The sequence below is a fragment of the Sebastes umbrosus genome, chromosome 11, assembly GCF_015220745.1.
Source record: "Sebastes umbrosus isolate fSebUmb1 chromosome 11, fSebUmb1.pri, whole genome shotgun sequence".
NCBI lineage: Eukaryota > Metazoa > Chordata > Actinopteri > Perciformes > Sebastidae > Sebastes > Sebastes umbrosus.
Window position 1 is genome coordinate 13260819 of NC_051279.1, and position 27502 is coordinate 13288320.

The window sequence follows — 27502 nt, forward strand, 5'->3', positions numbered from 1 at the left end:
CCAGTCACCTCAGACACAGTCCGTCTCTATACTGGACCACTCAAGTGAGAAGTACACTTATATATACACACACATGCACGCACACATGCCCGCACACAGACATAACGAAAAGGTGAAGATTGCAGAAAAAGAAATGTGCCTCTTCTCTCCTTGCTAATTTTAGTAGTTCATTTGTCATCTGAGTGTATGACAGCTGTGTGTGAATAAGTAGCTTTGTGTGTGTGTGAGTGTGTGTGCGTGTGTGTGTGTGTGTGTGTGTGTGTGTGTGTGTGTGCGCGTGTCCATGTGGGTGTCTCTGTGTCTTCTGTCCCCCAGGCTTGTCCGCTGGATGTGTATCCGTGCCCTTATCCTGAGCTCCGTTCTGACAGAAAGAGGCTGCCGTGTGCTCGTTACTGTAAGACTCTCGCAGACATTGTTCCCTCAGTGGGAGTGTGTGAGTGTGTGTAAGTGACTGGGTAATTGGCTCTTCACCGGCCACAGCTCTGTCCTCTCTGTGTGCACTCACACGTACTGTTACAGGTTGTAGCCCGAATGTAAGCTGATGGTCTGTTAGAGCCGTGTCGTGTGTATGACAGGTACTGTACGTATGACATCCATCGAGAGCTACCGAAGGTGTAGTATTGAATAATAAAGGGAACGCTAGCTGTCAGGGTCACACCCGTCAAGTGACCCTGGAGACTGGAGCAGGTCGCCCTGGCAACTACCGGCCCTCTTCTCCCTCCCATCCCCCTCTCATTTCACTCCTCGTCGCATTACTCATCTGTCATAACACGCTGCGCGCACACATCCTCACAAGATGTTCTGAGCACAGGGGCTTGTGTCAGATACAAGTAGGAAAACAGTTCAGTGTAACGGAGCCAAAATTAAACTCCTAATGACTCCAGCTGAAAGGGAAAAAGAGGGAAATGAGAGGGAACAAGTAAAGGTGATGATGTATGCAATCCGCATCAAATATTTATGTGCAACCTTCTTCTATCAGCTCAAGAACAAACTACATCCCAGTGCATCCCTCCCTGATGCAGAGAAGCTGCTCCATTCATCTCCTCAAGGCTGGACTACTGCAATGTACTATGCCTCTGGATTCCTGCCAGCAGCCTCCAGCCTGCTGCTGCTCGGATGCTAATGAGAGAGCGGTCACGCCATCAGTTTCCCCAACTAACTTTACTGGCTACTTCTGTGGCTTCATAAACTACTGATTTGTGTTGCTAAATATGTAATTTCTAGGAGAGTGGGTTGATTTTTAAACCTTTATTCTGATGTCCTTTTGCACCTTCTTGATTGATCTCTGTATTAGGGGAAATTTGACCTTAAGCTTTACTGTATCCTGACCTCTGAAATGAACATCTATGAATAGCAGCAGCTGTTTGAAACAGGCCTCAAGACTATTTGTTTAGGAGGGCATTTATTTATGGTATAGGCTTTTAACAGGGTTGGGAGAAAAAAATCGATACAGCATAATATTGCGATATTTTGCGTGGCAATATTGTATCGACACACAAACATCAAGTATTTTCCTTTTATTATATAAACTATTAACATAACCCGGCCACTATCCTGTATTTCAGAGGTCGTAGCAGGCTCAGTCGTAAAGCTAGTGTGAAGATACTGGTATCATATGAAACTAGAAAATCTAAGGAAATCGATGGGTACCAACCATGTCATACTAGCTTTTTTGGAAGAACACTAACAATGCTCAAATGTTACGCTAAATTTTGGTGAAGAAAAACTGGCATGGCCATTTTTTAAAGGGGTCCCTTTGACCTCTGACCTCAAGGTATGTGAATGAAAACTCTGAGATGAACATAGTAAAACTGTATCTTATTGGATAAAACAGATGTTGACAAACTGCATAACTTACAGTTGAAAAAAGGTAATATATCGCAATATATCTTATCGCAATACTCAGTAATAATGTTTTCCTCCTTAAATTCTGGATTTATTTTGCTGACTACTTTCCTCTTAAACTGTAGCACTTTGACATTTTCTGTTTGGTTAAAAGTAGCCTTCACAATTATTATTATTATTATTATTACTACTGAGTCACTTGCTAAAGGCAGGAGAAATGTCAACTGGGCAGAAATACTACACAAGTCCTTCTCTCGTGTATGTCACCCTGTCTTGTGTCCTCTACAGACTTGTATTTGTTCGCTCTGTCCTCACCCCTCTCTCTCCCACACTCAGCTCCATCTCTTCTTTTCTCTCTCCTCCTCTTCCTCCCTTGCGAGCGGACTCAGTGGCGAGTCTAATTATAGATGTAACACGTCAGTTACACTCGACTTTTTACTGCCCTAGTTATTTGCGTCTTACATATGCATTTTCACATTGAACATCTTGAATGTGTGTGTGTGTATATGTGTGAACAGATGAGCAATATGACTGGGGTGACCCTAACGGCTGATTGGCTAATTCCCTGTCCTCTGAGCCGTCCCATGATGCTTAGAGGAAGGAAGGCTCCCAAGGTTATGCATGCTAACACATGGGGGAACATACAGCTTGCAACAACTGCGCACACACACACGCACATGCGCACACACACACACACACACACACACACACACACTGAAGCTGAACCGTATCCTTGGCAAAGCCTGGGGGATTGTCACATTTCCATTTAAACTGCTACAGGCATGGTATAGCAGTAAATCACAGGTTATTCACCTCCTCAGAGGAGCAAGGTGAGAGATGGACAGAGGGCGGTGTGACTAAACTATAAACAGATGCTCTTGGAAGCAAACCTGTTGAAAACATCGGCTGTCTTTAAAATTTAGTTTTATCTTCAACAAAAATAGTGCTGAAACATCGATTGACCAAAAATGAATCAGCAATAATTTAAATAATCAATTGAAAATTTTATAACAATAGTCACTATAGTAAGAAAAAAAATGTTGCTGGTTAAAGCTTCTCAAGGATTTGCTGTGTTTTGGTGTTTTATTTCATTGTAATTGAGATAAACACTGAACATCTTTGGGTGTTGGACTCTTGGTTGCACATAACCTCGTACTTCTAAAATTCTTTACCATTTTCTGATATTTAAATGGTGCTAAATTCGATATCCAGAGCATCAATATAGCAGCAAACATCTATTTGCTATGTAAAGATACAGAGGAGTAATGTCTACCTGAGCAGAGAACAAAGTCACTCTCCTTCTGTGCGTGTTATAATCCGAGTTTCTCCTTGCTTTGTTGACATAGCCGGACCGGCTGTGCATGCTACCCACCCTACGGTTCTCCCTCAGTTAATCACCGTTATCTCTGTCAGCATTTCGCCATTGTATGCATTGTCTCAACATTTCCGTATGAAGCAACTTTAAAGGCTAAACGAAATGAAATAAAAATCAACAGATTAATTGATTTAAAAAAATAATTGGTATTTGTAAAACTAAACAAAAACTAAGTGCATTAACATATCATCACATTTATGCCTATGCTGAAATACAATTTGAACGTCTTTGAACTTCAAAAACAAATCACAACAAACAACTGACAACCTGACATGAGCCATCTCCATGATAAGTGAGCAAACTGCATCCACTGATGCAGACCATGAGACACTACTGAGGGTACAGGAAAGAATCTAGTTAGTGACCTTGAGTTTGGGTTTTTATTATTATTATTTTCTTCCTTAAACATTAGAAACATCCTATTTTCAAGAATAGAGCTATGCATGCAGCCTATATTGGGTGCCAACACTTACGTCAGCCATATAACTCACAATCCAGCTGTTTGACTAATGCTGATGTATTAGCCACATTATTCAGCCTGAGGACGCTGGCGGTGGCAGAGGTCAATTAGGATTAAGCTCTGCGATATTAAATACTGTTGACCTAGCTACAATGGATGCCTAATGTTAAGAGGTTAAACTCAATCTGCTCGACAATAGAAGTGAAGAGCAGACATGAATATAATTAGGACGGAGTGTCCTTCTGACATCTGTGCTTGTAGATTTCATTGCTAATTTCAAACCTTGGTGTTCCTCTGAGGATTATGGAGACCTGTGGGTGTGGCTACCGATTTGATCAAATTGAAACGAACATCTGGACACGCACACACAAGCACACACACCTCATTAACTTGAGTACCTCTGTCCTACAAATAAGTCACGATTCGTGTTAGCATGCACATGCTAACACGTCGTGCTACTAAATCAAGGCTTGTTTACTCGGACTGGATGATCAGTCAGGCCATTCATCACATCTCTGTGAAAACAGGCTGATATTCAAGTGTTTCCCTCGCAGCTATTTGAATGCGTTGGTGCGTCTGTGTCAGAAAGTGTTTGTGTTGGAGACGCCGAGGTTGCACGTGTGCCCAGAAATGTGATTTTGGATTGAATGGAACGAGGGCTGATGAAGAGGAGGGAGTTTGGATGAGTCCCCAAGAGACACTCAGTTGTTCAAATGTTGTGTCATCACTGGGGGAATGAAACATCTGGCTCTGTGGTGGTGTGTTGGCCTTGACTGGCTGGTTTTACTCATTTACTCGCTCAGTTGCAAACACACATATACCAATCACAGAGTAACCTGATTGGGAAGTCTGTCTCTCTTAGCGCAGGGGTAGCTCTAATCCGGATTAAACATTTTGTGTTCATTATATTTGAATGAGCAGCCCTTATTTATCCAGGATAAACATGTGGAGTACAAGTTGATTTTGGTCCTGATTCAAGTGGCTTTTCTCTTGATTGTTTGTTTTTCTAGCTGCGTACGACTGACAAATTGAAGGATGAATAAATGAGTGCAGAAACATATTGAATGCAGATGCTTCCAAACACAGAATGAGGGGTCATGAATGGTTACATGACTATGATAATGGATAAATAAATCATACTTAACTGTACAGCATGCTATGACTTTCACCGTCACCAAGTCTCAACCCAATTGAACATCTATAGGAGATTTTGGATCATAGTCAGACATCACTCTCCTCCACCGTCATTAAAACATCACGATAATATCTTTTTGGAAGAATAGTGTTCATCCCTCCAGTAGAGATCCACAGAGTTGGAGAATTTATGCCAAAGAGCATTGTGCACATGGTAGCCCAACATCTTTAATTTATCACCCATCTGTATGTTCCAGAACCTAAAGGCCAACTACTGTTGTTTGTATGCAAAATGGCCAACAAGCACGTTCAATAAACAATAATGAACCTCCATGCTCAAGTTTTAGGACAAAATTCAATTAAAGGTACCAACTGAGTACCTCTCCGCTCACTCGTCCCTTTCCAAGACTGTGGTAACGTGAGCTGCCGACTTCAAAACGTGGTAATGCTGTTTGCCCCGCTCAGAGGTCATCCTTACCATAATAACACTACTTAATACTAATAGCAACGGAAGTCAGACAACAGCTGGTGGTACCACGGTTTTGCACTCTGCGGCTAACGTTAATGCAGTTTCACAAGCGTGTCAGAGAACTAGGGCTCATTCTAAGCTAACGAAAACACAATAATTCTTAGTTTCAGGTGATTATACTCTAATGAAAACATAGTTATGAATATTATATTCCATTTCTGTTGATGGATCCCCTGAAATGTCACACACTGTTCCTTTAAGAAGGGTGTGACACATGGCGGAAAGCTCTGGGGAAAAAAAGTGAACGTTGAGTTTAAAATATTAATATGTGTTAAGGTCAAGAATGAACCTTCAACCTCAAACATTAGTAAATTATTTATTTACCATTTATAAAGGGGGTCTCACTACAATGTGGTGCCCATTATTTTATTTCACGCCACCAGTTAATCTGGACAATGTTCACATCCCGACCTTGTGGTTTATACAGAATCCTATGATGATGAATGCTGGATCAGTGCTGTGTTTATAGCATTATCACTTGTGTGTCAGTTTCTATTGCTGATGACTGCTCATGATCATAATCATACAAGGACGAATTACCATCCAAGTACATGAAAACCGAAAGGGTAGTTTTATGACACCATCATTTGACATCCTGCTGATTGAAGCATATTTTTCCTCTGCTGCAACATATTCACATGCTTTAAATGACTATTCTTCATGACGACTAAAGGTCCTTAAACCCTGTTTCCTCTCCGTCTCTCTACCTCGTCCTGTCTAGGTGGAGCACCTGCATAACAACGTAGAAGAACATCCACATCTGTGCAGCACCACCCCACTGCATGCATCTGCAGTGCAGGCCAAGTGGCTGTGATTGGAGGAGAGAGAAGACACTCCCCTTGTTTGAATGGACAAGAGCTGAGACTCAGCACAACGTGACTGGATTAAGAGGACTCTCACGTAGCTGGGCTCGTTGAAAATGACCATTGTTTCTGTTAACACAAGCATAAAAAATAAAGAGAAAAAGAAAAGAGAGTGGGAGAAAGAACTGGAAGGTGTTACGAGAAAGTACTTTACTATAGGTACAGGACATAACAGATCAGCAGAGGAGTGAATGTGTAATGTAACAGCCACCTCTCCATCTCTCTCCGTCTGTCACGCGATCCTCTCGCACACTTCAACACAGGAAGATGTTGTCGAGTCAGTCCTCCGCCAATAATAACTGAGCAAGTATTGTTGATAACATAATTTATGGGTTATCTTTAGGCTCACCGAGACAAAAGGGCACGTTGGACACCCTGTCCCTTTAAATGAGAACATGTAGAGGGAGTCCCTCAGCAGGTATAAGAGAATGATGCAAACTGAGCTGACAGCATTAAATAGTAAACATCATTTTATACCAACCGGCATCACGACTTCCCCAGGGACACAAGATGCAAATGTCACAAAAACACACACGCAAACACATGGTTACACCCATGCAAACACACTCGCTATTCACAATAGGCAACACTGTGCTTCAGTTGTATTTTACTTACTATTTGCAACATATAGTATTAATCTGTCAGCATTGAGGCCTGTAATATCTGATAGTGCACACTTTCCACAGATATTTCAACTTTCATTATTTTATTTTTCGTAATTGAAAAAAATTTTTTTTTAAAGGGTGACAATGTAACTTTTGAAAGAGGAAATGACACATTCTTCCTCTCACAAATTAAAGATAAAATCAACCATTGCTCAATTCAGCACACTCACAGGTTATTTTGCTGCAGCCTAACATGGTCTGGTATGAGCAGTAGCTTATGTTGGCTAATGTTTGCAAATTTTGACAGTACTTCATTACTGAGTGAAGGCAAACGCAACACATTTAGCATGCAATATGAACGCCTTTCTTGCTTTGGGCGTGTCATTTGTACGCCATGTAGTCTGTATTGAGTCCAATGTAAACGCATCCACATAAATATGCTAAGCTCAGAGTTAGTGATGTAGAATAAAAAGCGAGAAAGACAGTTAATGGCGGGCGGGTGGAGAGGTGGATGGGTCCAACAAACACGACCAGGAGACCAGGTGTTTTGTTTTGTTAGTTACATTAGTGATGTTTGTCACGCGTTTTTTAGTGGTTTGTGACGTGTTTTCCGTACTTATGTCGTTTCCGTACATATTTAACTTAGTTTACTTATTTTAAGCCCAACCATGATGTTTTCCTAAACTTAAGTAAGTGGTTTTGTTGCCTGAACCTAACTGGACGTTAGTTTTGTTGTGTGGTGTACAAATGACATGTAAAAAGGCTTAAATGCGTCCTCATGACATGTGGAATGTCTGTGTAATGTCGTGCTATTTATACGTCTTCCCGCGAGACCGAGTTGTATTGTTACGGAATATTTTAGTTTTTACAATTTTTCTGTAATTAGATTACATTTTCAATAAATTGCCTGATCTTCTTTGCTCAATATTACAGAAACTTTGATGATTATATCTTATAAAATGTATTTGACATTGTTACTAATTCATCTAATTCTACTATGAGTCACAGTCATCCCCTTTTCCTAGACAAAAACATAAACATTTGGGTTAAAATTCTTACGGTATCATAATCGTACAGTCTATAAAGTTACTTCACTACGTAGAGAAATATCAATAACAGTTGCATTCACTATATATATGTCAGTGCTGGTCCTGCCTTAGGCATGCAGAGAGCAACGTGCTGTAATATTGAATACTACTGTAGGACCATTATCTGTCTGCTGGATGACACTGTTTGTTCTGGTTGTTTGTTCAGTTTGAATATCAAGTGTTGCTGTTGCATACAGTTGCACAGAACATACTCGACAATTGCTGCAACATCATTACAATTGTGTCAAGTTTTCACTTTGAGAAGGCTGTTATGGTTTCATATATTTCTTTTTTTATAATGTAGCATGTAACTAATCAACGTCAATGACCCAATGTGTAAGTTTTCAAAGTGAGAACATTGAGAAACGAGTAACATTCAAATGTGAACCAATCTGAGCTGAGCCAGGCCTCACCCAGCTGTCCGTTGGCCTTGTCTGCCCTCCACCTTCATCTCCTCTTTAATCCCCAAAGCCTCTCTCTCCCTCTCTCTCTCTCTCTCTCCTTCACAGCCTGTGTGCCCCTTATCTACTCCACCCACTCTATCAGTTCCTCTCTCGTTCCATTCCTCTCCAGACTCGCATGCCTTTCCTATTGCGCGGGCGTCTCGACCGTGTCACTCACCATGGTGCCAGCGTTGGTGCCTCCCTCGGCCTCTTGCTCTCCTCTCACATTGTTCGTCCTTCTGGCCTGGTGTTTACAGAATTAGCCCCGATGAGAGATGATGGCAGAAGGGATGAAATATGGAAGAGAGGGATGGAGAGAAATTAAGCTGAGAACAGGTGAGGATGAAATTGTAGACAAGGAAAACAAGTCAGCAATCATGGACACATAACTTATAAAACAACTTTGTTTTCTTAATATCAGCACCTGAAAAACTACAGACACACATTCGGTCTCCATGGGGGTCCAGTCATGTGTTCATTTCATGTAATTATTCATTAATTAACTATTATTAATAAACAAAATATCTTTATTTTCTTTGGAGAGAATACGATTCAACTTTGTCAAATTGCTGCTTAACTCTAACTTTAAGTTGTATTTCTTTCCAGCTCTTAAAAATAGACATTCAAGGTCATTCAAGGTGTCCTCAGCCTTGTCAGGCTAAAACAGGCCTGTATTTATAAATGTACTACTACTCACCAACCAAGCCAATAGCATGCAGCCAAACATGCTCATCATTGTCATACACATGATGAGAGCGTGGGCAGGGTTCGTCCATCAGGTCGCTGGTGGCTCAAGGAGCACTCTGGATCAACGTGGATGCATGATGAAAGCGTCTTCAACATACGTTACACATTTGTTCCACTGACAGTCAAGGTCACCTGGTAAATCCCTCCTCACCTACCTCGCTGGGAGTCAAATCAACCGTTTCCTCCACCTCCCCCCCTCTTTTCTGTCCACGCCGATTCTCTCAATCCCTCTCTTCTGCCTCTATTTTTAACCAGCTTAGCAACGTTGAAGGCATGAGAGGTTTATTCTCTGCCTTCTCCCTCACTCATTACCTGGCTGCCGATTCACAAAGTCTGTTAATCCCATAATGCCGGAACGGCACAGATCACTGCTAGTTTAAGGAAAAGTAACATGGCGAAGCGTGAGAAACAGTTTCCCTTCAAGAATTTTGTTCTATTCTGTTAAATTCAACTTTATTTGATCCTCAAACATACTTTGAACCAACTTATTGAATCTCAATGTCTCGTCGTCGTCAATCTTTACGTCTGAGCACTGAGTGTGTGCATTCCCACCATACCAATGCAACACTCCTTCGATCAATACACACAGAGCCATTAGAGAGATTTACAACTCCTGCTCCATCGCCACATCATATCTATTGATCCAGATGTTTATATAGTGTGCACCTTAATGTACATTGCAAAGTCAGCATAGGGTACTGAAGCTCAACTGAAATAAGAAATAACATTAATAAATAATCATGTTCACAGAAGCCATCTGTAACTGTAAGTGGAACACAGAGTGAAAGTTATTGGTTAGAGCAGTTTTCAGTGCTTCTGCAGAGTGAGCTGACCTTGGTGTTAAGTCTCGAATGGCCTTCTTTTGCTAAATAAATTACGTCAGCAGTAAACCCCAGTTCTTCCAAGAATCCACATCTACCTGTGTGACCAGAATACAGGCAGAGAGCAGACTGCAGAGTCATGGTGGGCTGCTAGTCAGGCCTCACCTTCATCTGCAGTATGAGAGGCGAGTCTGCCGCACCAGGACCGGCTCATTCAGTACCCCGCTGCACTCAATTAATATGGATAAGCTGAAGGACACGAGGGGTTTAAACATGTGAGTCAGTGGCACAGGAAGGTGATGTATGTAAGCCTTATATTCCAAATCTACAAGACTGCACATTTTGTCTCCTTTTGGTGCAGCCTCAGTGCTTGAAATGAATCACGCTGATCTAAAAATGGTCCTGTTCTCGTGCCAGTAGTCTTTTTCATGGACTGTGCGTACGGGATTGGAGGAAATGCAGCTTAAGATAGAAATAGATGAGTCAGACATGAGGGGAGGAAGCAGAGAACAAGTGCCTGCCTCGGTATCAGGTGTGCTAAAGCAATGCTTTCATTTCTAGAGCCCTCACATGGACATCAGGAGGTACTGCAGCTGCAGTCTGACAATGCAGTCTTGTGCTTATGCTCTCCCTTACGATTTACAGAAAAATGTAGTGAAGCGACAATACTCACTCATTACTAAAGCACTCCTATTTCCCAGAATATTCTGTATCAGATGTTAGCATGTGCTAGTCATGGATATGTGACTCTTTGCTGTGTTAAACCCTCCTATACTTCCAGTCCATACTGCTACCTCATGGTGAAATGGTGGAATTACAACTGAGATGAAACATATCTGCAGCTGCGAAGAATTCAAGAAATTAATAGTTGATTGATTTAACCAGGATCATTTTTAATTTAAATGTTTATTGAATCAACAACTGTCGAGATGACTTTGAAAATATAAATGAAGAGCAAAATAGAGTAAAATCAACACCATTCAGTAAAAGAGAACATAAATCACGATTCTTAACTATTTGATAAAATCAACTGGTTGGCACGGCACCAACACACATAGAGACACCTTTGGGTTCATGATGGAGTAGTAAAAATTCAGACTAAGTATTACTTGTTTAACCCTTGACCCTGATAATGGACGGATACATCAGTATACTAGCAGTCTCCGTGTCAACCCCTGTTTGAACCCCATAAACAACTATTTAATCCCCCACTAGAGAGATGAATCGCAACAGATTTCATGGACGTAATCCAGATTTACCCTAATCCATCTGAGCATGCTGTTAGACAAAGTGAAAAATAACAACAAAAAGGCACAAAAATTTTCAAGTAACAGATATCCCCAAAATATACAGCACAGTTGCTGCTCATTGTTAGATCAACTGAGTAGTGTTTACTATGGCTTTAAGAAAGGATGGATGCAAGTAAGAAAAACAAAATGTTACAACAAGAAGGCTGATCACGATTCATCAGCCACTAGCTCTTAACACCTGAGGTGAACTGAATTTTCACAAAGAAGGCCAGATGCAAAAACATTAAAAAAAACTATTCAAATCAAACATTAACATAAATATAGTATTGCCGGTGCAGTTAACCCCCCTCACTGCAGTTTACACCCTGATGTCATCACGGTCTGTGAGTTTCGTCTCGCCGCTGCCCGATTAACTGCAGCTAATAGCTTCTCTGCGGGGCGCCTGTTTTACACCGACTTCATGCCAGCTGGGTTTGTAAACCAACAACAGCAGACAGATACGACTACTCAGAGGCAACATGTAATACCCACGCATTGTGCTTCTGCTAACCAAGCCATGTGAGTAACCATAATGTGTGATATCGCTCCACAATCAATAATGCAAGGCAGTTCAGTGTTGAAACATGCAATTGCAATGCAACAGCATACTTAAAATGTGTTCATGTCCTCGCTATGATGTAACATTTATACACAGCATTTAGTATTTAAAACAACATTATCTTTGATTTATCTACAGTTTACAGTTTCATTATATCCCTTGCTGTATGATACAGTTGTGCATATGGTACAGTAGCAACATTCAGGATTCATATCCTTCAGGCTCAAGCTGATCAGGGTTTAAAAAAGGTCAATTTCTGTCAAAAAGGAGCAACACGCAACCAAACCCGATTATTTCCTAAAACTGGTAACCTGATAAATACTCTTTAAAAAAAATGGCAAAACAGAACTCCGACTGAAAATTCATAGCCAAGCATAAAATTCACATTCCTCACACTTTGCATTCACAAAGCATTCAAGTTATCTCTTTGTCATGTAAGCCTGCAGAGATGCTCACTCACCCAGCAGTCATCCACTCACACATGCACACATATTTACACACAAACACACACCTCCTCCGCATCTCCTCACACAAACATGGCGGACGACACAAAGCTTTCCCCGCGGTTGACATTGGGGCCCTGTTGGTAGTCCTGGGGGTCGCTGTCTGTGCGCATGTAAGGAGGAGGGACCTCGTTGTTCCCTGGATCATCCCAGCCGGAGGGGGCAGCAGAGTGATAATGCTCCCTCCCATCTTCAGCATACTCCTCATCGCCATGGTAGGCATCCAGGTCCTGCCAGCAACAAGGAAACAGTAAACATGTCATCCTTCATGTATGATGAAATCTGAGTCAATCAGTGATAAATACTGTGGGTCTACTTGTTTTAATAACAGAAAATTGAAGTCTCATCCCACTAGATTCTGTTTCAAAAGCAGCTGGTTCACTGGTGTGTTTTTGCATTCAGTGTTTCTTTCATCAGTTTCTGAAAGGCTAGAACATGATACAGCTGTTTAAGGTAAATATGTATATACTTCTGATGATTTGACTATTTAAGTATTGATACCAAACAATTTTTTTAATGTCCCTCGTTGGCTAGTGAAATTTAAAAAAAAAAAAAAAAGCACAAACCTAGTAGTGAACTGCATCGCTTCCTCACATTCTGGTGAAACTTAATAAGTGGACCACTGTTATTGTGTCCTCCTCGCTAATCAGTGTATTTCTAACACAAGACACACGCACCATTACCCAACGTTTTATCAGACTCCAGTTAGTGGAGTCTGAGATTAGCCTGTTTCCAGACCTCTGATTCGCTAAATGGCCATTCAGCCTGAAGATCAGGCTGATCTGAGATACTCTTCCGTGAAACAAGGAGATTGCAGCTCATCCACGGTTCTCTTATTTTTATTCTAGGGCATGGGACTTTGAAATGGTAAAATACAAAAAGGCAAACATCTCAATTTATCCATATTTATTCACAAATTGAATGTTGATTTTTCATGAACCCTTTCAAACCTCAACCCCAATCTTCCCTTTTAAAAGCTTAAAATAAAATTACAATTATTTTACAATTTTTCCACATTGTGCAACAAGGAAAATCACAAACAGGTTTCACGCAACAGATACGCTCTCATTTTAATTCGGCTACGTACAGCTAAACTGCAGTTCACTGTGTAACGTTTCATGTTGACTGTTTAACGCTTCCTCTGAACAGAAGCTGTCAGTTAGCTGTTAGCCCTGTTAGCTGTAAACACATCACAGGACTCTGCTTCCCACCAGCTGCTAACAGCTAACCAGCTCTCCTCTTACCGACATGAACACGCGTTCCATTGTAATCAACACAAAACATGTTAACCTGATGGGTCAGGCAGTATGCGAGATTAGCCGTGGACAGACAGACAGACAAAGAGATGCACACGCATGACTGAATACATACTCTCCTGGCGGAGATAATAATGTTGGCTACATTTGAGTTGCAGTAATCAGGGTGTCACCCTTACATTTTTAACCAACATGTTCCCTTACCGTGACTGGCTCAGCACTCTGGGTAGAGTAGTACTGGTCCTGCAGAGGTCTGGTCTCGGCCACGGGGACAATAGCTGTGTCCGGTTGCTGAGGACACACATCAGACGATCAGGAGATATAATCACATGTGTTAACTTTGCTATATATAGACCACCTGCCACAATTGTGTGGTTAATGATAGGCCTGACAGGCCTCTGTCGATGATGACTCACTCTGCTGGCGGTGCTGTTGGTCTTCTTGGGGGGAGGGGGCTTGTACTTGGGGGGACCACTGAAACACAAACACGCAGTCTGCTGAGTCACAAAAATATGAGACATGCTGCGTGACATCTCAACTAATGGACCAATTTTCAAATAACACAAAGAACAAACAGTCAGACATGAAAAAACAACAATAGTGACGTAAACTGAAGTGAACTAGTCATCCATACGCAGTCAAACAGATACTCACTCTCCGTTGAGTTTGTTGTTTCGGTGTTTGCGGTACATCGCTATGGCTGTTCCAATGATGGCCAAGAGTATTATGACTCCAATGATGGCTCCTATGATGCTGCCTGTAGTAGCACCCTTCACTGGAAGACGAGTACCTGGAAAAATTACAAGAAGAGAAAAGAGAAAATGTATTTATTTATTTGATAGGGATAGAGCATGTTAATGAACATCAGTATAAAAATACAAGATGTACACACCCCTTGTGAAAAAGTAGTATACTTCAAGTATATTTTATCAGGTAAACTGAAGTAAAGTTCAAGTATATTTCCTAAGTATACTTTATGTAGTAAGTATACTAATATCAACTAGTAGTATACTTGTAAGTGCACTACTTCAATACTTCTTGGGACTAAATTGGCCCACTTTTTAGTTTCTAATAGTATACTTTTAAGTGTATTTTAAGTGTAAGAATAGTAAACTTTGAGAACACAACTAAGTTGTATTTTGTACTGCAACTATACTATGAAGTGAACTATACTACAAGTGAACTTATAGCTGATACTGTTATAACAGTTTACTATTATATACATGTAGTCCACTTTTTAGTTTATGAAAGTACACTTTAAAGTATACTCTAAGTAAAATACTAGTTTAATAGTTTTTACTGCATGTATACTTGTAAGTTTTCTTTAACTTATAGTACATAGCCAGTGATTTATGCATTACATAAAGAGACTTGCTCCTTTTGCTATTTGACTTGACACACACTCAAATAGGCTACTCTATCAAAAAGTAAGTATAAGCCAAGTATACTTAGACTTTTCTCAGTAAGTGTATCTCAGATAAGTACATTAAAAATAAACTGAAAGCATACTCTTATTTTAAGTTTAAAAGAAGTGTACTAATTGCACACTTGAATAAACTTCTTTTTGGTAAGGGATGCCAGAATTAGCAAGGATGTTAAATTACATCCGTAGTCCCTAGACAGGTAACACAAACAGAAACATTACAAGTGAGCATGTCACCTTAAAAGTGATCCGTTTTGCCTTAAGCCATTGTTTAAGAAAGGTGGTCTTAAAAGTGTAATATGTAGGGCAATCCCTTATTGCACGTGGTAAGCCATTCCAATATTTACTTCCCTTTACTGACAGCACAAATGTCACATTTGGACAAATGTGTTTGTCCAAATGTGGAGTGCCTACGTGGCACCAGAGGAACAAGAACAAGCAAAATTAAAGTAATAGTTTGACATTTTGGGAAATGACACTTATTTGCTTGCTGGTGTAGAGTTAGATGAGAAGATCGATACCACTCTCATGTCTGTCAGTCTGTTAAATATGAAGCTACAGCCAGCAGCCTGTTAGCTTAGCTTGGCTCAAAGACTAGAAACAGAGGGAAACAGCTAGCCTGGTCTGTCCAAAAGCTCTAACATGTTATATCTTGTTTGTTTAATTCGTACAAAAGCCGAGGGGGGTTTACGAGCCGGACTGGCTGGGATCATTAGCTTCCTGAAGTCTTCGTTAGTTGCCCGGCAACGGCTCAGAACCGATAAACAGATATGAGAGTGTTATCAACCTTCTTGAATTGAGTGCAGCGGGGATGACGTGTTTTTGTAGGCCAACCAAGAAGTTAGCATCCCCCTGGTTCCCTCGAGGAAAAGCCAACGTGATTTTTCCTTTGGGTTTTGGATTATTACAGAAAATAAGCTTTGTGGCAAACACACTGATATGACACTTAAAGGGGTTGTTCCATAACATAATCTCCACAGGCGTGAATGCATTCGCCAGAAGTAAAAAGCTGACGTTAGGCTATAAACGAACCATACCACGGTCGCATGAACGCGAGTACACACGACGAGGCTGTAAAGGTGGACGTGTCGGCGTGATGACGTTTAGTAGTCTCATTTAGCCACTTGCTAGCTACTGCCTTTTTCAAGGTAAAACATTCAAATTCACGAGTGGGATGTATTGTATGTTGTAGAACAAAACGTTAAAATCTCTTAAGCTTTTGTTAACCACAGACCTTATTTCAGGCATCTAACTAAAAACCATTAAAAAAAAACCATTGACTTTGAGACAAGGGAACCAGAAGTGCTAAAATGCTAACTCATACCAGGTTTTAAGACTCATTCCTGCACCACTCTAACAAGATGAAGCCCATGGGATGTGGCTGAAAGGTTTGGGAATGCCAAAAAAAAAGTGGATCTTGAGTTGAGAATTTTTACCGTGATATACTGTATGTGTTCCCAAGGTTATAGAATAAACCTCAACACCATTATTCAACAAAAGTCAGAGAAAGTTAATAATCGTGAAGCCGAACTATGTTTCATCATCTTTCCTACTTTGTTAATCATCCTACGATCCCTTAGATTTATCTTGTGACCCCTTCTAAGGGCCTTGCCCCCCAGGTTGGGAACCATTGATTTAACAAACATTAATAACACGTAAACGAGCCTGGTCGATAGCTCAGGGCTTTTGCCCTTTTCTATCCATAGGCATTCATTGGAGGGAGGATAGAGGAGATGGAGGAGGAGCCCAGTTGTTTCTTATAACAAAATAAAATAAAATGAAATATGGATAAAACAAAATGAAAAATAAAAAAACAGATAAAATAAAAAAATAAATGAAAAATAAATAGATAGATAAAAAAAAATAAAAAAATAAAGAAAACTTTAAAAAAGACAACATAACAGGGCAAAGGTCAATATCATGTGACTGTGTACAGTGTGTGTGCGCTTGAGATGGGTGGGGGTGGCTGGCTGTCAGTCAGGGTGCAGATCAAATTAAGGCAAGATTAAAAAAGAACAAGATAAAATAAAGTAAAATACATGTAATTAGATAGATAGATAGAAGTAAAAGAATGATGGTAAAAGGATGGTGTTCGAAAGGGTGATGGATAAAAAGGTGATGTTTTAAAAGACAATGAAACAAACATTAATGAGAAGACTGCATGTCAGATAAGTGGAGTTACTCCACACCGTCAGACCCATGACTAAGGGTGGCCTTACCAAAAAAGAGACTGCGCAATGAGGATGAGTGTACAGTATAAGTGTGTGTCGACATGTAACACTGAGCTGGTGGAGTACAGAAAGGGTCTTGATTAGAGCGTTGAGTCACATGGGTGATTAAGACGAACCAGAGGAATCATGCAGAGGTTCTACTAATGAACCGTGACCACACTGAACATGAACCGACACACACAGCGCACGCACGCACACACACTGCGTGTTTACTGGAGGTGCAGCCCGGCTCATTATACCCCCCCTGAAATCCCAGGGGATTATGCTAATGAGGGGGCGTTAAAGGGCAGAGAGGATCTGAAGCTCATTTGATGAGAACAAACCCTGGACCTAGTAATTGGAAGGGTCATGATTGAATGTTTTTAGTCTAATTACAATTCTCCTCTAACAATAGACTACTTTGAATAAAATCATTTTCATTCTTTCACACATACAGAAATGTCCCAATGATGATTTCTTTCTTTACTACTCATTACGACTCAGCACATCATCTTTAGCTATTTGGTTTTCCTCTTTTATTGTGTAAGTAATTCATAAAGCCCATATTTAGAGGTCTCCGTGAACCATCTACACAATGGACTTTATAAACATGAATTTTGAAAAGTGAAAACATGTGAATGACAAAATGAAAGACATGACATTTAAAAATAAATCAAAGTGGATGTGAACCTTCAATATCAAAAGCACAATGTGCACCTTAATCTGCAGAGTCGCAACAATAATCACAAAGCTTTCCGACTCTTTAACGATGAAACGAAAGAGTTCCCTGGATATAGCAAACTGGAAATCTTCTTTTGATGGGGTGAACTGAGTTAATTACATTGTTTGGATTTATTCTGTGGGGTACAAATAAGTTTTCCATTGTTTTTTTCCCCCAGCGCAAAACCCAACATGAGGTGCCCTCATTGCATCTAAAGTAGTTTTCTGCTTCTGAAGGGACACAAACTGCCACGGCGCTCATACATGGAGTGGAAATATGTGTTTCATGTATACGTTATGTGTTTCAAATCAAACATTAATTATACTTTTGCTTTAAGTACCTACCTAGGATTTTAAATACAACTGTAGCTTTGTTAGTATTCAGTCAGTGTGTCAGTGTGCTGACTTGACTATGATTTGCACCAAACTGCATGTGATTATCATAATGTGGGTCTGTAAAGAGGAGACTCGTGGGTACCCATAGAACCCATTTTCATTCACATATCTTAAGGTCAGAGATCAAAGGACCCCTTTGAAAATCGCCATGCCAGTTTAGAGTGTTATTTAGCCTCCTTCGTGACAAGCTAGTATGACATGATTGGTACCAATGGATTCCTAGTTTTCTTGTTTCATATGATGCCATTATCTCCTCTAGCTTTAAAAGCTTTGAGACTGCTACAACCTAAAAATTGCAAGTTGCGTTAATACGTTAAAGAAATTAGTGGCGTTAAAACAAATTTGCGTTATCGCGTTAACTTTGACCGCCCTAGTCAAAACTGATCTCGGTCTGCAATTAATGATTATTTTCATTGTCAATGAAAATATAGATTATTTTCTAGATTAATCAATTAGTTGTTTGGTTTATAAAATGTCAGAAAATGGTGAAAAATGTCGATCAGTGTTTCCTAAAGCCCAAGATGACGTCCTCAAATGTCTTATTTTGTCCACAACTCAAAGATATTCAGTTTAATGTCTTAGAGGGTAAAGAAACCAGAAAATATTCACATTTAAGAAGCTGGAATCAGAGAATTTTTACTTTTTTTTCTTAAAAAATTACCAATTAATTAATCGATTATCAAAATAGTTGGCGGTTAATTTAATAGTAGACAACTAATCAATTAACTTGCAGCTCTATTTGTTAGTAAGACTTACTCTGTATAAACTGATCAATGAACAAAAATCAGTTCAACTGAAGGTTTTGGTTGTAAATCACATATAATGTACAGTAGGCTGTATTTTTGTGACTATTTAACTACATTGCAAATGATACATTTAGTAGATTTAACAAAAAAAGAGAATAAAAATGCATTAAAATGCATTTTGATGAAGTTTGTTCTACAACAAAATGGTATATATGGTTAAAAATGGTTTATATAAGGTTAGGTGATTGAGATATCAGTACTGTGATATGAGACTAGATATTCTGTTAAACTCAGTCAGTTCTAATATTCAACAGTGATCTCCAAAATACCAAATTAGAATATTATCTGAAACACTAGATTAATATAAAAAATGTTGTTGATGGTTTCTGACACTTCTGTAATAAATAGATGATGACAAGCAGCTATAATGCCGGAGAGCAAATTCAGACTCGGCTGCAGGAAATGAAAACTAATTATTCATGCTACAGTCTGAATCTTAAAAGTGTCTAACTGTGAGCTTGTAAAACACACTTTTGTTTCAGCTTGCCCATAAAACACAGACTTCGGGTCATAAAAGACGAAAGAATATGAACTTTAAAATTAACAATACTAAATAATTCGTTTTTTTTTACAAGGATTGTCATGAAGGAGAACATTTCACTGTGGCATTTTCAAAGTCACGATGGTTGGATAGAGTGTTTTCCATTAAGTCATTTAATGGGCATGGGGGGATGATTTGCACAGAAAAACACTGAGGAATAAAAGAGCAGCGTGTCTTCACAAAAACTCAATAAGCAACAGAGACAGAGGATGTGAACACTAGCAGGCATTCAGGCTCTATTAGATTTCCAACTGTTGCAACTGAATTAAACACATCACATCTGAACACATACACTCAAAACACATGTAGTGTAAACTGTCTGCCACATGGTGGCACTGTGTCGCTTTAAACCCAAAGCCCTGAACACCTACAGGGCACATTCATTCTAAATCTGATATACCTGGTATGCCTGGTCTTTCCAGTGTTTTTGTGTTACTGCTTCCTCATTCCAGTGCCGTGCCTGTTTATCGTCACGCCGCCCCCTCCTCCAGTTTGGCTCCCGGGAATTTTTTTAAAACTCTATAGGAGGCCTCCCTTCCCTCCCACCCCTCGCCTTATCTCACAGGCGTCATTATCCAACCAAAGTAATTTTCACTCAGCAGGTTTCAGGTAGAAAGCTATAGTCCTTCTTCTCCGATAACCTCTGATAGAGAAGAGAGAGCTGCAGGAAAAGAGGCCAATTTTAAGGATTGACGTGCGGTGCTTGTCTGTGAATGACTTGAATCGAGAGCGGCTCTGTGTCGGCCCTGAAACACCAGCCATGTCTTGTGCTTATGAAACATCCTAGACAGAGAGAGTGTGCGTGTGTGTTGTATGTCTGCCGGGTCTGTTTAAATCCCTGCAGCTCTTTGCCAAGGACGTACAACCGGATGCACATAGAGTACATTAAGGCCGTAGACCTGTGCAGACACAAAATACACACTCATATACATGCACGCACGACATTGTGTTAAGAAGCAGCTGGCATCCTCTGCTGTATCCTCATCACTCTGTCTGACATATTTACACAAACACACGGGTCTGCAGCGTGACCTTTGCCCCCACTGCCTTTCCTTTCCAGACAAACACCACATGCATACGCAAAGACATATCTGCATTAACAATAGACACAAAAACAAGCACACACAAAAATAAATCTATTGCAGAGAGCTGTTCTGTAGCTCCAATCTAACCATGTGGTGTTTTTTTCTTCACTGCGAACGAGGAGCTGGTCCACAGTTCAAACTTAGTTAAAAGGTCAGCTCCATTTCTGTGAGCCGATCAATGCAGTGGCCATCCAGTCAGATACACATCCATCCCTTCCTATATGTGAGCCCTCCATTGCTCACCCGTGCCTGCCCGGCCAAGCCAGTCAACCATAGACCACCACTCTCCCACGGGGCACAGAGGAGGGGGAGGGTGGAGTGGGAGTGAAGGAAGAGGAGATGAGCCTGAATGGTTGGCTGAAACTGTCTGAAATTACCGCAGAAACACTCCAGCAAGTTGAAAATACCACCAGAATCTCTGGAGCTTTGAGATGCGTGGCTGAATACCGGCCGCAGCTCCGCAGCCGGTGGCGAGAGTTTTTCAGTTTTACATTTATTCTCTTCATTTCTGTCTCAAAATTCTTATACAAGGGAGGTGAGGGGGGGAATCAGGAGACAGATCAGCACTCCTTGAAAAACTTAGCACATATGAGTCACTGACGGCAAAAGCTGAAATGAGGAGAGAGAGAGAGTACTCAGCGAGAGAGGATTCGTTGAGAGATGAGTCAAGTCGAGATGACGGGGTCCACACAGTGGAGTTCGAGTGAGTGACATTGAGGAGAGAGGAGGTGAGAAGAGAGGTATCAAAAGAGGGCGAGGGAGCAGGAAGCGAGATGGAGGCTGTGATTAAGACGCTGGCTTTCAGATAAATACAGAGGGATTTCCCGGCTGCAGCCTGCAACATCACACACTGAGGGGGATGAAGGAAAGAGCGTGAAGACAAAGATCTCACATCCCTCTGTTTTCCACTCAATCCCATGTTCTTTCTTCCTGTGTGTTTGTGCCGCTCCCTGAAGGGATTAAGGTTAACATGCTGGCCTATCCTCAGCATCCCCGCACAGGTCGGGCTTTTTCTACATTTATCCCTGCCTCCTCCTTCCATCCATCCATACCCTCCTTCACTCCCCATCATCCCTCTTTCCTGTCATCCCGCTCCATCACCAGTGTAATTTGGGATTCGCTTGTTTGGCCCGGTAATACGACAACACAAATCTGCAGCGTCTCCCTCTGCATCTCTTATCTCCTGTGCCTAACGAGTAGAGATAAGCCTGTTTTTATTACCCTCACTGACCTCTTCTGCAAATCTGTGCACACACACATGCACACAAACACACACCTACACAAGTTTTTACTACCCCGAATGCCAACAAACCAGTTGTAAAATCAGAAATGTTCATCTCTTCCAGAGATTCATTGGAGAAAAGGTTTAGATATACAGTATATGTGGTTGGTCTTGGCTTAAGAGATTAGCAGACCAATGGTCACGAGAAAAACAATCCTCCTGTAGCCGATGATCAAATTCATTCCTAATGGGTTAGCTTGACTTTTGAGGGACCAAAATATCCAAAGCCTGAGGCGACCTGTTGGCTGAGCGGGTCGTAGCCCTATTGGCCATGATTGTCCCGCTTGTGAGTTTTGCTGCGAGTCATCTTCCCCTCTTTTCCTCCCACACATCTTTTAAGTCACTCTCTAGTTTGCCTTTTTAGTAAAGTGAGAAATGTCTATTTAATTATATAAACCCACAGCGTTTGATCACTCCACATTAATGTCTTTGAAGGAGCAAACATGTTTTTTGATTTGGTATTCCCTTTTTAATATCGAGCCAGTCTTTCTTTGTTGTTTTTAAGTTGTCAGTAGAAACTGCCAAGTTTCACCAAAGATTTGCCCTTAATGCAAAGTTTAAACATGAGACAAGACAAACCGGTTTCAGCTGAAATTCAAGCCTTTTGAACTCAGCTGAAGCTCCAGTATACCTCCCGGGATAGAAAAACACAAGGCTTCCGCGGTCACAGCAGAGTGCCTGGAGATGAGATTAGGACCGAATGAATTGATGGACTCCGAAAGAGATTAAGATAAAGAACAGTACATGTAATCTCATTGCTCACTAAGAGAAAAGAGGAATCCTAGCCTTTAGATTCTAAGGTTAACTTGGTAAAAACACACCCCCTATCCATCTATTGACTCACCCGCTCAGGTTGAGCTGTGCGTATACCTGCCCAACGTCTCTGGTAACACAGTAACCCAATAATCAACCACACAGATAACAGCACAGAATGGAGTGAGAATAAGACGCGGAGGGGGGAAGAAAAAGAGGAAAAACTGTAAAAAAAAAAAAAGCATGTGCCAGGGTACATACATGAGCTGCAGGCCTGAACACACGCACACACTTAAATTATTCACAATCAATGCAAGTGCTGCAGAGTTGAGTGCCACAGCTACCTCTGACATTAATTTTATGGCAGTTGAAGACCTGCTACTCCCACTACCACAATCACCGTCGCCATCACTGTCATTTACTATTCAGCTACGCTCTCATGATGCCATTACAATTCATTTCAGCACAAAACAAATCATGTCAAATTGATTGCGCTCGTTCGGACAACACGACCAGCTGAGCGGCTCCGAGAGGATGGGCTCACTCTACTGATCTGACTGAAGGAAACGCTGACTGAATTTTGTGTGTGTGTTGTGTGTGTTAGGGAGATGCTGTTGCCAGGGTTTTCGGTTTGGGCAGATCAGTGATGCTGGTCATTTCTAATCTACTGTGATTCCAGAGCTCAACCTCGTGCATTTCAACTGTCTGAGGATTAAATTCATGTCACTGACACTGCGTCTTGTACATACTGCTAGTGTGTGTGTGTGCATGCGTGTGTGTTTGGTTTTTGACATTTTAAAAAGCTGTGTGGTGGTAATGTGAAAACTCTGTGTGGTGTGTGTGTGTGTGTGTGTGTGTGTGAGTGTGTGTGTGTGTGTGTGTGTGTGTCGCTGCTCTCCCTCTCTGGGGAGACAGTGTGTTCCCTGCCACAGTGCATCAAAGCACACTCAGTTGCCTTGGGAGAAGGCAGGAACTCACTCTCCCTCTCTCTCTCTCTCTCCATCTCTTCCCCCTCTCCTTGCCTCCATCATCCCCTCCCCTCCATCTCCCTCTCTTTCTTCCTCTTTCTGACAAGGTCGCCGTTCGCCTCTTGCTGTCCGCCTGTCAATATTTACAGTCCACTTTACACTGGCACGGAGGTGGTCGGCGGCAGCCAGCGGAGAAAGCGGGGTTGCATTAGCCAAATGTAGCTGTCCACTCAGGACATGAATGATCTGTTGTACTACAAGCAGCACTCCAGTTTCTCTCTTTCTCTCTCTCTCTCTCTCACACACAGAGTGGTAGGAGGTAACAGGTAGAGCTGGAAAAAGCCGGCAGGTGCTTAACAGGAAAGCAACAAGTGCTCAAAAAGCACAGGTCAGATTGTCATCACATCCATGAGAACACATTAAATGTCTAAACCCATTTTAGCACTTTTAAATATCAAACACATTAAGCTAATTATGATACATTACACCACAGTCTCGAAAATGAAAGTGGTGATATTAAAATGCTACATGTCGTATATTTAACATACTGCTGTTTCTTTTCGGACTGTACTTGAGTATACGCTCTGTAATAACTCAGAATAATTATATTAAAGGAACACTGTGTAACAATCAGGGGGATCTATTGGCAGAAATGGAATATAATATTAATAAGTATGTTCTCTTTAGTGTATAATCAACTGAAAATAAGAATTGTTGTGTTTTCGTTAACTTAGAATGAGCAATTTATATCTACATAGAGAGCGTGTCCCTTCTTAACGGAGTCCACCATGTTGCACCGCCGTGTTTCTACAGTAGCCCAGAACGGACAAACCAAACAATGTTAGCTTTTCTTGCTTGGGCTGGAAGCGATAACATTACATGCTCCCGTTGCAGCCGCTCTCTCTCTCTTGCTTCATCACTCACTTCCCACGTACAAACACACACTCTAAGCACTACTCTTACAACAACTGGCTCTAGAGAGGGAAATTCGCGTTTTCGCGCCGGCCACCGTTGCAATCCTTCACGCTTGGCACACGGGAGACATTGTAATCTGCAACCTCACACACACTGTTCCTTTAAGTGTAAATTCTAAAAACTCAGAATGATTGTAATGATATTAACACAATTTTGTTATTCTATTTTTGTATGCTCTAATGCTCTGATACATAAGATTACCTCTAGGGATACATTTAAATGGTACAATCTGCTAGCTAAATGTAAACCAAGGTCAACATTTTAATAGTTTAATAGTTCCTCAGTCAGGGCTGGAGGACATTGTTGAAAGCATTAACACAATAATGGGTTGCCAATATTAATAAAGTAGCCTATGATATGCAAAGTTGATGCAAAATCAATTAAATGAAGTGTTATACTGTTATGTGTTACACCAGAAAAAAACTATTCATGCTTGTAAAAAACAAAAGAAAAACATATTTTGTTAATTTGCAATAATAATTAACTCTGAGTCATGAAACAGAATTTTGTAAAACAATACCACATAATCATCATACCATTCCACTAAAAGTTAATAAATCATGAAATTGATTTTTTACACAGCCCTAAAAAATGTAAGGAGCTTAATATTTTCCAAAATACACTTATTCTCTTTCTTCCTGAGAGTAAAATGAAAAGATTGACATGTATGGAGCTAGAGCAGGATGGGAAACAGCTACCCTGGCTCTGTCTGAAAGTAAAAAACTACAGCTCACTAATTAACATTTAGACTCTCATTTGTTTAATCTGTACAAAAAAAGAAATGTAAAAACAACAATTAGTGGTTTTATAGTAAGTTACGTGCTGTAACTATTTATTGTCCCCACTGTGCAGCATCTGGTGACTCTGGGAAGTCACCGTGCCCGGCCAGGTAACCCCCCGTAAAACCAAAATTTTTACATTCATATTTTAGTACGGATTAAACAAACAAGATATAACATGTTAATTATTGAGCTTCAGATGGATTTTTCAAGGTTGGAGAGAGCACGGCTCGCTGTTTTCCCCCTCTGCTTATGATAAGATAAGCTATTCACATCTCGGCTGTATAGCTCCATACTTAGCGTGCTTGAAATCTGTTTGATCTCCTCTTCTGAGTCTCTGCAAGAAAGCGAATAAGCATATTTCCCAAAATGTCAAACTGCTCCTGTAAGAAAGTGAGAATTTCAAAAGGGCTTTTCGAATAGCAGCAGGTGTCCTACATTCTCAATAAGTGTAACACGCAAGAAAATGTGTTTGTGCGTAAACCTGAAAGTAATCAGGTTATTATGGGAATCTCTCAAATCAAATTACAGATTATAATGTAAACTGAGGTAACCACCGGCTGACCTGCCCACCCAGGGGAAATACTGTAATTCACAGTACATGTTGCAATCTGAGAATATCCAGCTATATTTTACCTCACAATGCCTTTAGGCCTCCCATCCATCTTCTCGCCCTGCTTTTTCTGCTCTCCTCACCCCCCTCCTTCCCTCCGCCTCACGCTCTCCTCCTCTACCAGTGTCACTGCGGCCTCGAGGCCAGGCAGTCAGGAGCAGCTGGTATGTTTACCTGCCCTCCTAACCACTGCTAACCTTCTGGCTAGAAGGGACTCTCACCTCATTACCTCACCACTCAGCCACACATACAACCTCAACCTCCACTATCCTCTTAGATTTCTCCCCTACAGCCAGGATGCTACACTGTAATAGCCTCTGTGTACTGCAATCCATTCAGCAGGCTGCTGTGCAGAAATGTTAGATATAATGAGTGTGTGTTGGGCGGGGGGGAAAACGTCTAGGACTTGGCTATACCGCTCCTTTCCTCCCTCTTTCTCTAAAAGCGTGGAGAGTCAGTTCCTCTCAACTCTCGCCGACTCACATGAGAGTGCTCTTCATGTCGCCCTCCTACCAAGTTCCTCACACAGACTGCCAGAAAGGAAACAACGCACAGAGGAAGAGACAGAGGCGGAGAAGGAGGGGAGAGAGTGTAGAACATATAGGAAGGAACTGAGAGAATAGAAGATTCAAGCTGGAGGGTGGTGAAGTAGACGTTGTGTAGGAGGGGAAAGAAATCGAAGAGGAAAAAAAGTATGTGTGGCACAAAAAAAGTTGTACCACTCTTTCAGCTTGATAACATAAAAACTAATGATCCTTGTGCAGAATTTGGATTTTTTGTTTTGTTGGGATAATGATTTCCTTTCAAGCGTTGTTTACTGTGTTTGTACCTGCTGTACTATTGTTGACCGCAAAGCAGGCAGCCTCGCGCAGGAGTCCTGAGAGTGCCGTAGCAGTAATAGGCCCCATCTCTCCCTCAAACTGCCTCTCATCAGCTACTGATTAATGACACACAGAGCCATAATGGCCGTGCACACTCTCCACATTCAGTCACTTTCCTCTTCATCCTGTGCCCCCGGAGAGAAACCACAACAATGCAGGCTGTCGAGACACCCAGGAACCACGCTCTCGCCGCACTCGCATTCAAACCCTCATTAAGAAAGACGTTGCCTCCATTGCCATTCAGTTATGCATTGCTACTGGGAGCGGAGTGGGGGACAAGAACAATAGAGTACAGAAGAGATGGGAAGGTGGAGAGGAGAGTTCAATTTATCTGTATGGGAGTAAAGAATGGTTTCATCAGTGTTTAAATGCAGTTGATTGGCTGCTTGGCGTGGAGTGCTGGTGATTTATGTTTCGGGTAAAAGGATGCAACCTGTGTTTTGGAACAAAATGTACGTACGTACACACACACACACACACACACACATCCACAACACTTCAAATCGATCTGTGCCTCTGGATATAAATCTGTGGGACAAAAAAATTGTTGTTG

The 27502-nt window shown here is 41.1% G+C and overlaps 1 protein-coding gene across 1 annotated transcript in view; it reads right to left on the reverse strand.

Moving 5' to 3' along the window:
- Window positions 1-10782: 10782 nt before the first annotated feature.
- Window positions 10783-27502, reverse strand: part of LOC119496653 (nectin-2-like) — a 90607-nt gene continuing 73887 nt past the window's right edge. The window contains exons 8-11 of the mRNA XM_037784125.1: window positions 14172-14307; window positions 13934-13991; window positions 13722-13808; window positions 10783-12491 (exon numbers count right to left, since the gene is read on the reverse strand). Coding sequence (XP_037640053.1) covers window positions 12285-12491; window positions 13722-13808; window positions 13934-13991; window positions 14172-14307 — 488 coding nt within the window. The 3' untranslated portion in view covers window positions 10783-12284. The remainder of the gene's footprint in view (window positions 12492-13721; window positions 13809-13933; window positions 13992-14171; window positions 14308-27502) is intronic.